The 12,018-nt window shown below is 50.1% G+C and overlaps 1 protein-coding gene across 10 annotated transcripts in view; it reads left to right on the forward strand.

Moving 5' to 3' along the window:
- The window catches only part of syne1b (spectrin repeat containing, nuclear envelope 1b), a 79,387-nt gene that overhangs the window by 48,378 nt on the left and 18,991 nt on the right, over positions 1–12,018 (forward strand). For all 10 annotated transcript variants that reach the window (XM_052086882.1, XM_052086884.1, XM_052086890.1 and 7 more), the window contains 30 exons: positions 35–253; positions 336–604; positions 693–858; positions 1,141–1,296; positions 1,375–1,527; positions 1,636–1,818; positions 2,072–2,209; positions 2,350–2,535; positions 2,893–3,015; positions 3,139–3,321; positions 3,495–3,638; positions 3,723–3,884; positions 4,973–5,113; positions 5,564–5,677; positions 5,790–5,951; positions 6,692–6,895; positions 7,076–7,243; positions 7,712–7,903; positions 8,571–8,702; positions 8,790–8,890; positions 9,145–9,298; positions 9,383–9,496; positions 9,748–9,906; positions 10,013–10,222; positions 10,404–10,505; positions 10,579–10,698; positions 10,764–10,964; positions 11,143–11,316; positions 11,405–11,536; positions 11,757–11,953. In XM_052086882.1, the coding sequence (XP_051942842.1) occupies positions 35–253; positions 336–604; positions 693–858; positions 1,141–1,296; positions 1,375–1,527; positions 1,636–1,818; positions 2,072–2,209; positions 2,350–2,535; positions 2,893–3,015; positions 3,139–3,321; positions 3,495–3,638; positions 3,723–3,884; positions 4,973–5,113; positions 5,564–5,677; positions 5,790–5,951; positions 6,692–6,895; positions 7,076–7,243; positions 7,712–7,903; positions 8,571–8,702; positions 8,790–8,890; positions 9,145–9,298; positions 9,383–9,496; positions 9,748–9,906; positions 10,013–10,222; positions 10,404–10,505; positions 10,579–10,698; positions 10,764–10,964; positions 11,143–11,316; positions 11,405–11,536; positions 11,757–11,953 (4,859 nt within the window). The remainder of the gene's footprint in view (positions 1–34; positions 254–335; positions 605–692; positions 859–1,140; positions 1,297–1,374; positions 1,528–1,635; positions 1,819–2,071; positions 2,210–2,349; positions 2,536–2,892; positions 3,016–3,138; positions 3,322–3,494; positions 3,639–3,722; positions 3,885–4,972; positions 5,114–5,563; positions 5,678–5,789; positions 5,952–6,691; positions 6,896–7,075; positions 7,244–7,711; positions 7,904–8,570; positions 8,703–8,789; positions 8,891–9,144; positions 9,299–9,382; positions 9,497–9,747; positions 9,907–10,012; positions 10,223–10,403; positions 10,506–10,578; positions 10,699–10,763; positions 10,965–11,142; positions 11,317–11,404; positions 11,537–11,756; positions 11,954–12,018) is intronic.

Here is a 12,018-nt window from a genome sequence, read left to right on the forward strand (position 1 = left end):
GCCGCGACCTTCTTGTCTTGTTTTGTGTTTTTAGTCCTTGGTCTCACTTGTCAACGGCTTCCAAGAGAAGCTGAGCGGTCTGGAGGAGCAAGCGGCTCAGCTGGAGCAGGTGGGCAGCGACGCTAGCAAGGCCACCATCAGTCGTTCCATGACCACCGTGTGGCAGCGCTGGACCAGACTCCGCAGCGTGGCCCGGGGCCAGGAGCGAGTTCTGGAGGACACGGCGCAGGAGTGGAGGACTTTCAGAGAGAAGGTAAATCCGCGATAGACCAAAGCCCAGCCGCACAGCGAGCCACGCGGACCGAATGAAACGGATAATTGTCTGGTGACCGAAGATGACAAAGGTACGAACGGTGGCGGATGAGCTCCGGGGTCGAGTGCCGGACAGCGCGGTGGAGAAGGCCTCCAAGGCCACCCTGCAGTCTCTCCTGGAGCAACACGACGTCCTGAGCCAAGACTTGGAGAGAGAGCTGTCGTCTCTGACTCTGCTGCGCCAATACGCCCTCAGCCTGCTGCACGACGTGGAGGTGCCCTCGCCCACTAGTGAGCAGGAAGAGCTCCCCAGCCTGAAGGAGATCAGGGCTGTGCAGGACCACATGGACAGGTACTAACGCCACAAACTCCATTTTGACTTTTATTTTTAGTTTCTTGTCCACAGTTTCCGGTCTTGCTTTTTTTTTTGGTGTGTCTAGCCTCCTGACGCAGTCCAGGACCAAGCGATCTCAGGCCGCTCAGGAACTGAAGGACAGGGAGGAAGTGGAGCGAGAACTCAGCGTGATGAAAGCCTGGATTCAGGAGACCAGGGAGCTTCTTTTCAACCCCACGCCCGACATTGACTCTCTGCTTCAGGAACTGGAGGTACGTAACAAAGTGGACTTACAAAAGTGTAAATTTGATGCATTTAAGAATATATGGTGTCCCACTGGGTGGAGGCCCCGATGGCGGGGTCGGGGGGGGCAGTGTTACTAAGTCAATTTAATTGTCCCAAAGCATTCCGAATCAGTTGTGCTGACCCATTAACCCGAAGCTACACTACCATAGGTTTCTTTAACCAATCAGATTTCATTGATTGATTTAAATTGTCATTTTTGTTTTATTTTTTTTACATTTTACATAATCTCATCGACTTGACGCTTGCAGGTGGTCCATGGAGACGTGATCACCTATCGGCAAAACTTGGACAAATTAGCCGAGCAGCAACAGAGCAAGTACCTGGATCTCTACACCATCCTGCCTTCCGAAATCTCCATGCAGTTGGCCGAGGTCTCGCTGGCTTTGGGGGCTATTGAGGATCAGGTGCGATACTATTTTTGGTCAAACTCAATGCTGCACTCTTGTGTCGTATTTTTCATGTGTTACCTCGGTGCCTTTTAGGTTCTTTCCAAAGAGAGAGAAATCCAGAAAACCAGAGAAATCAAAGAGGAGTTTAGTTCCAGAATCCACGAGGTCTCGGAGAAACTCAAAGCCGTCTCCGCCAAATTCAAGGACAAATCTCCAGAGGTTGACCAAGCAAAAGAAGAGGTCAAGGTAGATAACCGATTTATCGAGTGCTGGTGGGTCTGGATGGGGTCCCCAGCAATAAGTGAGGGTTGGCTGGAAGACTTCTCTCCAAACAGTTTTTTTAAATGGTTCCAGAGTCTCGCAGAGGACTTGGACTGCTGTGGTCGTTCTCTCTCCGAGCTGGACATGGCCGTGCAGGAGTTTGGCCGCCGTAACCCTCTGCTGGCCAAGCAGCTCAGCGACGGCATCGGGAAGCTTTCAGAGATGCACCATCACACCACCCGACTCGCCGACTATCGCAACAACTGGCTCAAAAAGGTTTTGAACTCGGACCGCATCTGTACGGGCCTCGGCAGAAACGTGCAAAATACACTTTGCCTTTCCTCTCGAACATCGATTCGGAATTAATCATCCAGTTCATCGTGCGCAACCGTCAATACATTTTGAAATGGTTCGCACATTCTGAGCATGACTGCGGCCTTGGAACTTGGACTCAAAAGCTTACGACGGCGTAAGGGTTCGTCAGATGTGGATTTCTGTCAGTTGCTCACCATTTTGTTTTGTCGTCCAGGCCGTTTGCTATTTAGACGAATACCACGAGATGCTGGACTTCATCCTGAGGTGGTCTGAGAGAGCCAAGAGCCTGGTGCGGGCCAACGTCATCTGGAACTCGTCGGTTCACCTCCAGGAACAGATACGCATGCATCAGGTGGGTGGCAGGCAGACAACCAACTTCTGCTCTGTATCCAACCCAACACGAACCAAGTCGATGGTCTCGCTCGGCCCGACCTGATTCCGCCGGGATTCTGGTCCTTCACTCACAAACGCCGATTTGGGTCTCCTCGCCAGGCTGTCCTGCGAGAGTCCCGCGAGCTCCATGGAGACCTGGAGTCCATGGCGGAGAAAGTGGAACTCCTGTCCGAGGTCCTGCACGTGGAGTCCATGAGCCAGCAGGTGTGCGAGCTCAGCCGGCACACCGAGGAGCTCCAGCAGAGCATCAAGACGCGGCTGCAGAGCTTGGAGGACGCAGAGAAGGTGCGCAAGGGCTCACTCGCTCCTCTTCCTTTGCAAAACCGACTCCTTTCAGCTTAGGCAGCTGGCTCAAGTCAAGCGTCTCCTTTCTCAAGAGCACTTTGTAACAGTCATTCGTGCCTTGGTCACATCCCGGCTAGATTACTGTTATTCACTTGACTTTGGAGTCAGCTAATTCTCCATGAAGCTTCTCCAGTTGGTCCAAAATTCTGCTGCTCACCTCTTGACTGATTCACTGACTGCGAGTCAAACAAATTCACTAAACATGGATTAGTCGCTACAATTGAATCGGTCGATAAAATCAATTCACGGCCCAGCCCTAATCCCCAGTACAAGTCATCGATTTCCCAATTCCCTCAGAGTATGGACGCGCTGGAATGCGAGGTGAAGGTTTTACACGTGGCTCTGGAGCAGGTGCAGTCCACGCTAACGTCCCCTGAACTGGCACGTCAGAACCTCAAAGAACAGCTGCTACAGAGACAGGTAAGCACCCGAAGAGACGTGGAAAGACGCTTGGTTCTTCAAGCTAGTGTCACGTTCCAAAATGGATGAAATTCATTTTTGCTGGACAACACACACTTGTTTTTTGGTCTTTTTTTTCGTCAGCGTTTGATGGCGGACATGGAGAGTTTGAAGCAGCAGGTGCAGGCAGTGCAGCTGTGCCAGAGCGCTCTGCGGGTGCCCGAAGAGGTGATGCCCACCCTGGCCATTTGTCGCACGGCGCTACGTCTGCAGCAAGACGCCAGCCAACTGCAGCACGTGGCCATCCAGCAGTGCAACATCCTACAGGTTGAGAAAGTGCCTCCACGGCAATATTCAAACAGATTTGAATTTGTAATAGAGGCAAAGAATACCGTAAACTCCCCCAAATACCACGGTGTCAGATAATCACAGTTGACATGCTATCAGAGATTAGGCTGAGGTGACCATCAACCAAGAAAAAAAAATAAAATACGTTCCAGGAGGCAGTGGTGCAGTACGAGCAGTACAAACAGGAAGTGAGGGAGCTGCAGGGCTTGATCGAGGAAGCGCACCGCATCATCCAGGACCGTCCCATCACCACCAGCAGCGTCCAGGAGCTGCAGGCGCAGATCCTTCACCACGAAGTAATTGGACCTCAACTATCCAAACAGGTCTGGGCTGAAACCAACAACCAACCAAGCCTCTCCTTCTCATGCTTCTCTTCTTAGGAGCTGGCCCAAAAGATTAAAGGCTACCAGGAGCAGATCGCCTCGCTTAACTCCAAGTGCAAAATGTTGGCGGTGAAGGCCAAGCACGCCACGCTGCTGCTGACAGTCGGCGACGTGGAAGGGGGGTTGCCCGAGATGGAGGAGGAGAGAATGGCTGTGACGGTAAAGTAGAAATAATCCATTGCTAATGAATCCTAATCGTGTTATATCGATCATATTTGGTCATTGTGGATGGAGTTCATGCCGGTTTACGACTGCACTCTATCAAACTGATACATCCATCCATCCATCCATCCATCCATCATCTACCGCTTATCCGGGGTCGGGTTGCGGGGGCAACAGCTTTAGCAGTGAAGCCCAGACTTCCCTCTCCCTAGCTACTTCTTCCAGCTCTCCCCGGGGGATCCCGAGTCATTCCCAGGCAAGCTGGCTGACATAGTCTCTCCAGCGTGTCCTGGGTCTTCCTCGGGGTCTCCTCCCGGTGGGACATGACCGGAACACCTCACCGGGGAGGCGCTCAGGAGGCATCCGAATCAGATCCCGGCTACAAGCGGCCGAAATGAGTTTTCTCCGCAGGGTGTCCGGGCTCTCCCTTAGAGATAAGGTGAGAAGCTCGGTAATCCGGGAGGGGCTCAGAGTCGAGCCACTTCTCCTCCACATCGAGAGGAGCCAGATGAGGTGGCTTGGGCATCTGATTCGGATGCCTCCTGAGCAAACTGATACATGTGCCTCATATTTTGGTTATGGAATTCTCCATGAAAAGAGCGAATACGTAGACATGAATAATAGCAACATGAATAATTGAAGGCCTATTTCAGACCCTTGAGGGATCCCACCTGTCAACATGAATAGCTTAAAGTAAACATATTGATATTAGTCGACCAAGTACCCCTGCATCAAGTACCAAGTTTCCGGGCGTCGTTTTCTCTTGTCTTGCTGCGCATCCATACGGAAGTCAAACCATTGTCGGGAGAACCCCAGTCAACCATACTTTCTTACACAATACCCAATGAGCCTCTGCAAATACTCCTGCTAATCGCAAATAAATAAATGATTAGATAAAATTCACACTATAACTCATAAGACTTCTACCACAATGAGGTATTTCTGAAAAATATCAACAAACGAAAACAACCTAACTGAAACTGCAACAAACGTCAAACTCAAAGAAAATCTCACTCGCCTGAAAAATCCCGGGTGCAGTGCTTTATAATTTTTTTTTAAATCATACGTGCCTTCCCTATGGTCAGATGACGGCGGGCCGCTGCCACTCCCTCCTGTCTCCCGTCACCGAGGAGTCGGGCGAGGAGGGCACCATCAGCTCTGTGTCCTCTCCTCCCACGTGTCGCTCACCCTCGCCGCTCGCCCACAGCCATGTTGCCACGGCGAAGGTATTTTTCCTCTGCAAATACGCAACATTTACCAAGCTAATTGAAATTTGGTAGGAATAAAAAAAAAAAAAAAAAGAGACACTGGCCAAAGCGGTTTAAAGCGGCCGTTGCAGCTCAGTAGCACCTTTCAGAAATTCAGGCCCCAAAGCCAGTTTTACAGGAATTTGGTGGGAATGTCGATCATGAGTAGACCCACAAAAAAGTATCTCAAAGCCATGTCTGAAAAGATATCATTAAGTGTGGCTCAGTCGCGCCTTCGCTTTAAAAACAAAAACTTCAGCACCAAAAGGTGGTTTCCACCAAGAACATCCAATTTATTTTTTGTCTTTCATGAGTAGAGCCACAAAAAAAATCTCAATGCTCCAAAAGACAGGGAGCCAGTCATTTTTAGATTGAAAGTTAAAACAAATCATTTTGTTGCTCAAAGTTAAGACGATTGCCTTCTCCCAGGCTGGAAGGGGAGCCCTGAAAAGAGCTCCGGTTCAAGAACTTTACGACCCGACGTTTGAGTCTGTGGCCAACCTGGATGACCTGCAGCGCTCATGGGAGACGTTAAAAAATGTGGTCGGTACACTGATAGAGCGTCTGGTATTTTCCAGTCACTTTCACAGCAACTGTGTGTGTGTGTGTGTGTGTGTGTGTGTGTGCGTCGGGGTGTGTGTCCTTCTGCGGACAGATCAGCGAGAAGCAGAGAAGTCTGTACGAAGCTCTGGAGAAGCAGCAGCATTATCAGGCCTCGCTGCAGTCCGTCTCATCCAAGATGGAGGCCCTGGAGGCCAAGCTGAGCGAGCCCCTGGAGGACGACACGAGTCCAGATAGTCACATGACAACACACCAGGTCAGCGCTTCACAAAAAAACTCATTCGGGGGATCCAATTGGTTACCGCTGGAGTACTTTGTTAGAATGCCGAGATGAGCCACGACGCTGCAGGACATGCTGCCGATCCTCTAAAATGATGATGAAATAATATAGGTGAAAAAAATTAATTTTTGTTGCCAGTTATTGCCTCAACTGTAGAAAGGATTTGGCATAAATTACATAAATGTATTTAGTTGTGTTCAATATAACCGAATGTGCTTATGTAATTATTTACTCAACGACACGTCGTGAGAGAGGGGAGACTTTTTTTTTTTAATCGTCGCTTATCATACAATAGATGATTTGATCGTCATATTTATTGATTTAATGTAATGTAATATTTATGGAAATAAACGGAAATGGAAAATTCAAATGGACTACAAAAATATGAGATCATTTTTATTTATGCAACTACAGAAAGTATTTGGCAAAAAATATAAGACCATATGAATGCTTTTTTTTAAAAAAATTTTGTCAAATGCCGTATTCTAGACTTTTTTTGGGTGAGTCAAAAACAAAACCTAATTTAGAATAATTTCTGATTCTACGCAGGAATGTACTTCAGAATTTGTTCTTACTATTTTTTAATACTTTTATTTGTGTTATTTTATTTGTTTGTTTGTTTTAATTTATTTTTGTATTTTTCCCGGCAGAATTCCACTGTTAGCATTCCCATTTGCAAGTTCCATCCCTTCTACTGTGCTTTGCTGTCTGCGCAGGCTGTGATCCGAGAGATTCAGAGCGTGCAGGAGGACATCGACCGACTCCAGGCGAGCTTCACCGAAGACCTGAGCGCGGCCTGCGCTTCGGCCGCGGACTCGGACTCGGCCGACCAGCTGGCCGTGCAGTCCTCCCTGGCCGTCCTCGCCGAGAGGATGGCCACCATCCACATGAAGGCTTCGGGGAAGCGGCAGCTGTTGGAGGTACGCTGTTGAGAAGCAGCCAGGCGTGCTCGGTAAACTCCGATGACCTTTTCCTGCAAAGGTTAAGGAAAGGAGCTGGCAATGACTATATTTGAAGGTCAAAAAAAAAATAAATACTGAAGCAATACACAATGACGACAAAGTCCAGACGTAAGCGTGGCCGAAATTCTGCCGCCGCAGGAACGCGTTGTCGATCGGCTTGAAGGCCAACGCCAGGACGAGGCGATACAGCGTTATCAATTCCAAGCGGAGGAGCTAGACCGCTGGTTGGCCCGGACTCGCCGTTGCGCCGCTGCCATCCTCGAGGCCCAGGAGACGCACACGGAAGGGCGGCTCGCATGTTGTCAGGTGAGTCGGGCCAGTCAAACGTTTTTGAGGAGGCGGGAGGCGGCTCGCGCTGAGTCGCTCAACCAGAATGCTCCGCTTGGACACCGACTCGGCTCCCTTCTTAGCAGCACGAGCGCTGCTCTTAAGAAGATTATGTCAGCGACTCTCGCGAGTCGTCGCCTGACCGCGGATAGATCCCGCCGCCTGGGTCGCCGGCAAAGCCCTCGGCACGTCCTTGAGAGCCAGAAAACCGACGCGGTTTTTCATTTCGCTCCGCGCGTGGCTTTTCCCTGCCATCCATGCGACGTGAGGGATTAGCGCCGATGTGGCAGACGAGCCCCGGGCGGAGGAGCCCGGGTCAAAGGGCAGCGAGAAAGCCCTCGCCGTCCCCCGGCCAGGAATAGTCACAGCTCTTCGAGGCCCTAATGGAAACGGACTTGCGGCGGCGGCGGCATGTTTGAGCTGGCCTCCCTGTTCCTGCTCCTGCAGAACATGCTGCTGGACATCGAGGAGAAGGTGCAGGCCCTCTCCGAGCTGTCCGTGCACGGCGAGAACCTGCTGCTGCGGGGCCGCGCCGAGACCCGGGCCGAGGCCGAGCGACTGGCCAGGAGGCTGCGGACGCTGAAGGGAGGCCTGCTGGAGCTGCAGAAAATGCTGCAGGATAAGCACGCCGGCATGCAGGTGGGTTTGGTCGAGCCGCGTTTGTGCCTCGTTCACAAACTAAGGATGAGCGTGAACAAGTACAAATGTGAACAAGGTGAAATGAGCAAAATGCAGCCACCAAATTGAATTCATCTGATCGTCAGGTCATATAATCGTACTTTTCGAGTAACTAGAAATGGGATGCAGTTTATTTTTCATTGGCCGGGGCCCCTCAGGGTTGGTTTTTTTGTTTTTTTGTTTGTGCACTCTAAAAACAGAAGCATTACAATGGAACCCACGCGGGCTCCCAACTCCTCTTGGGTTATTTATTTAACCCCAAAAATTGGGTCAAATTAATCAATCACCAAACAATACAATTTGGGGGCTTGCAAAAAAAAAATACATTTGGAGTTGTTTTGTGGGTTATTCATTTGGCCCGACAAAAAGTTGTGTTGATCAGACTCGGTCCTTTTGGATCCAATTTGGCTTGCTTCAGCTATTCCTATGAAAAATAACTTGATATTAAATTTTTAAAAAAAGTTGAGTTGAGAATAATTGTACGAGACAAAATGGCCAAAGTTAAATTCATTTGGCCAAAGCGACGTTCGCTGACCTGCCATTAAACAAAAAAAGTCATTTTGGATGCTCCACAGAAGCGTTTCGGTCGTACGTGTCGATGCTTGACGATACAATAAATTGTGCGTAGGGCTCCATGCAAGAGCAGGAGGACAGCGAATCAGACTCCAGCCTCTCTCAGAGCCCCAGCGTTCAGGACTGGGTGGCCCAGGCTCGGACCACGCGCTCCCAGCAGCACCAGGACACGCTTCAGAGTCAAAGGGTAGATTTTTACAACTGATGGTGTGCATGTACACGGTCGGATTAAACGAAACCATTTTTTAAAAAAAAAAGCCTTTTGTCCTTGTAGGAATTGGAGGAGCAGCTGGCCGAGCAGAAGAAGCTGCTTCAGTCGGTTGCCAGCAGAGGAGAGGAGATCCTCATCCAGCAGGCGTCACCTGGCGGCACCATGTACTGAACACCTTCGAAATCCCCCCCCCTTAGAAAGAAATACATGTCTAATGCAGTCAATGGGAGTCCAGGGAACCATCCCGATAGGACGTCACACGTCTTTCACATGAACAGGATCATTTTTAGCGAGTTTAATGCTGATTTTTGCCCTAAAGCGTTAACACTGACCATCCTTCGACAGCTGCCCCCAAAACTTTGTCTTGCGTATCACCAATCGTGACTGGAGATTTTGTTTGCATGTCTGCGGGGGGCAGTGCTTCAGAGCCGTTTCCACTCGCCGCGCTCGCCGAGAGGGAGGCCCAAGCTGCGCACCAGCAGATGAGGCAACGGTGGGAGAGCCTGCGACTGGAGCTGAACACCAAAGTGGAGCTGATGCAGAAGAACCTGGAACAGGACCGCAAGCAGACGGTACGATCCAGTCGTGGAGGAAGCAAACACATTTTGTTTTTAAAAGGCGGAGGGGGGGATCTGATCGCTTTTTGATTTCCCTAGGTTTATTCCAGTGCTCCGTGCGCAGCACCGCTTTTGAAAGAAGAACTTCAACCTGACGCATCATCGCTGAAGAGTCTTTATGACAGTTTCAGGCGAACGACGGAAAATTCTCAGGTTGAAATTTGGAATATGGTTTTGTAAAAGTCCGAGCTCGGGGACTTGAATCACACAACTTGAGTTGAGTCAGACTTGATGATGGCTTGACTTAGGACACTCAGGGTACTTCAGACTTGCTTGAAACATGACATTTAAGACTTGAGACTTACTTCTTATTCGGACAAAAAAATTGACTTTCTCCCACCTCTGGTACCAAAAGCATAACATCACTTGAAGTGGAACTTGTGTCTCCTGCTGTCCTTTTCCAGCCCGTTGGCGACGATAAGACGCAGGCGTCCACGATGGAGCAGCAGCTCTACACGGCCGTGTCCTCCACCTCCTCCTGGCTGGACGGTGTGGAGAACGTGGTCTTGTCCGACTCGCTGCTGCTGGCTGACAACATGGCGGCTCAGCTGGAAAAGCAGGAGGTGCGCTCATTTTCATGCACCTGGCAATGTGGATATTTCAAGGTTCAGAATTGCTCTTTGCTCCAATATTAGACTGGATCTGAGCTGCTATTGGATTTGTCTGCAGACGTTGGCGAGTGATCTTCATCGCGTGGCAGGCGAGGTGACACTCAGCCAGACCGTGCTCGCCGCGTCATCCGGCTTGAGGCAAGAGGAACGGGCCTTGCTGGAGGAAAACCTGGACTGCCTGAAAGAGAGACTGGGAGCTCTGGGTGGTGCTCTGGGTCAAACCTGTGACCACATGAGGACCAGAACTCACCAACTCGCAGCCTACCAGGTGGGTATTTATCCATTCATTCAACTTCAGTTATTCACATCCCTATTTCCCAATGGTGTGCCCCAGGGCTCCGTCCCGGGGCCCTTCCTCTTCATCGCATCGTATCATTCCCAAACCCGTAGCATCTTTTTTACACTGATGATTCCTCTGCCGTATGGTTTGGCTTTGTTGTTGAACACAGACTGAACTGCAGCGTCTGCAGAGTGCATTAATGGAGACTAAGTGCCAGGTCTTGCAAGTACTAGCTGAAACCACGGATAGACCAGCCTCAGAACAGCTCCAGGTAGTGCAAAATGTAGTGTCCACATAGCCACTCACATTCCTCACATTTTTACTGATCACTCGTTTTTATGCAGGTCATTGCCAGCACAGAGGACAACCTCAAAGAATTTGAAAAGAAGATTGCGGAATTGAAAAGCAGAGGAGCGGCGCTGCAAGCGGATCAGATATCAACAGACAAAATACTGAAGCTTCAGGTTGTATAGAAGGGCGTGGGGGTGGCAAATGAAAGTCCCGTTACATAGCTGCTGTTGCTTGTCAGGATGCCTACGAGGAGCTCGCGATGGCCGTGGGCTCTCGGCGCAGCGGGCTGAACCAGAACGTGGCGCTGAAACTGCAATATGAGCGCGCCCTGCAGGACCTCGCCGACCTGGTGGATACGGCCAAGGGCAAGATGGCTGCCGACCAGAGGATCGTCGTCGCTTCAGCTGATGAATTCCAGAGTCACCTGGACAAACATAAGGCACAAAAGCTCTGAGCCGCATATCACACTTTCACGATCCTCCTTGGGTTCCAGCTCATTCCTAAGAAAATGCCGAAAAGAATCCCAAACTCCTATCTGAATATTTTACCGTCTTTAATCAAAATTTTGAAGAGTTAAAAGAGCAAAGTCCTTATCCAAATCTGCGGTTGTCTTGTAGGAGTTTTTCCAGGGTCTGGAGTCGCATATGATTTTGACCGAGACCTACTATGGCAAGATTTGCTCTCTGATGCTTCCCAAAGAGACACGCGTGCTGGAGGAGACACTGAACCAAACTCGGGCCGTCCTGCAGCAGTCGCACAGTAAAGGTGTGGAGCTGGAAGGTATTCTGGAGGTAAGACCACTTTACCACCTCACCCACAAAAGCCTGTTGCCGAACCATATCTGGATCAAACATTTTTTTTCTGAATTCTATTTATCAGACTTGGCGTCGCTTGGTGCAGGATTATCAAAGCATGGGTGGCCAGCTGGAGGCCGTTGAGGAAAGTATCCCCACGGTGGGATTAGTAGAAGAGACGGAAGAAAAACTGATGGAGCGGATTTCACTGTATCAGGTACATCGAAAATAGATTGACAGAAACACAGTCTGCCTGCTCCCTATCTCAGCTACGCAGTGGCGGGTCGTACCCAAGTAGAAATCTGTCAAGTATCTCAACTTTGAATATTCTTTTTCCCGGCGTTATACGCAATTGACTGTTGTTATACGTAAGCACAGACTTTGAGTACCGCCTCTGCTAAAAGGTGACATGAGTTCCTCTTCCACCATGCCCAAAGGGTCTGAAGGGAAAGCTTACGGAACACCAACACAAACTGCAGCAGGTGCTGGGAGAAGGCAAACGTCTGCTGCTGTCCGTCTGCTGTCCTGCCCTGGAGAATCAATTAGCAGTTCTGGGCGAACACTGGCTGGACAACACCAGCAAAGTCAACAAAGAACTGCAGCATCTGGAGGCCATCCTCAAACACTGGACCAGGTCAGGAACCTCACCAGACCGCTCTGTGACCCCGGCACGGTGGTTCTCAAACTGGGCTCTCCGTA

Source organism: Hippocampus zosterae, chromosome 14 (genome assembly GCF_025434085.1).
Source record: "Hippocampus zosterae strain Florida chromosome 14, ASM2543408v3, whole genome shotgun sequence".
Classification (NCBI taxonomy): domain Eukaryota; kingdom Metazoa; phylum Chordata; class Actinopteri; order Syngnathiformes; family Syngnathidae; genus Hippocampus; species Hippocampus zosterae.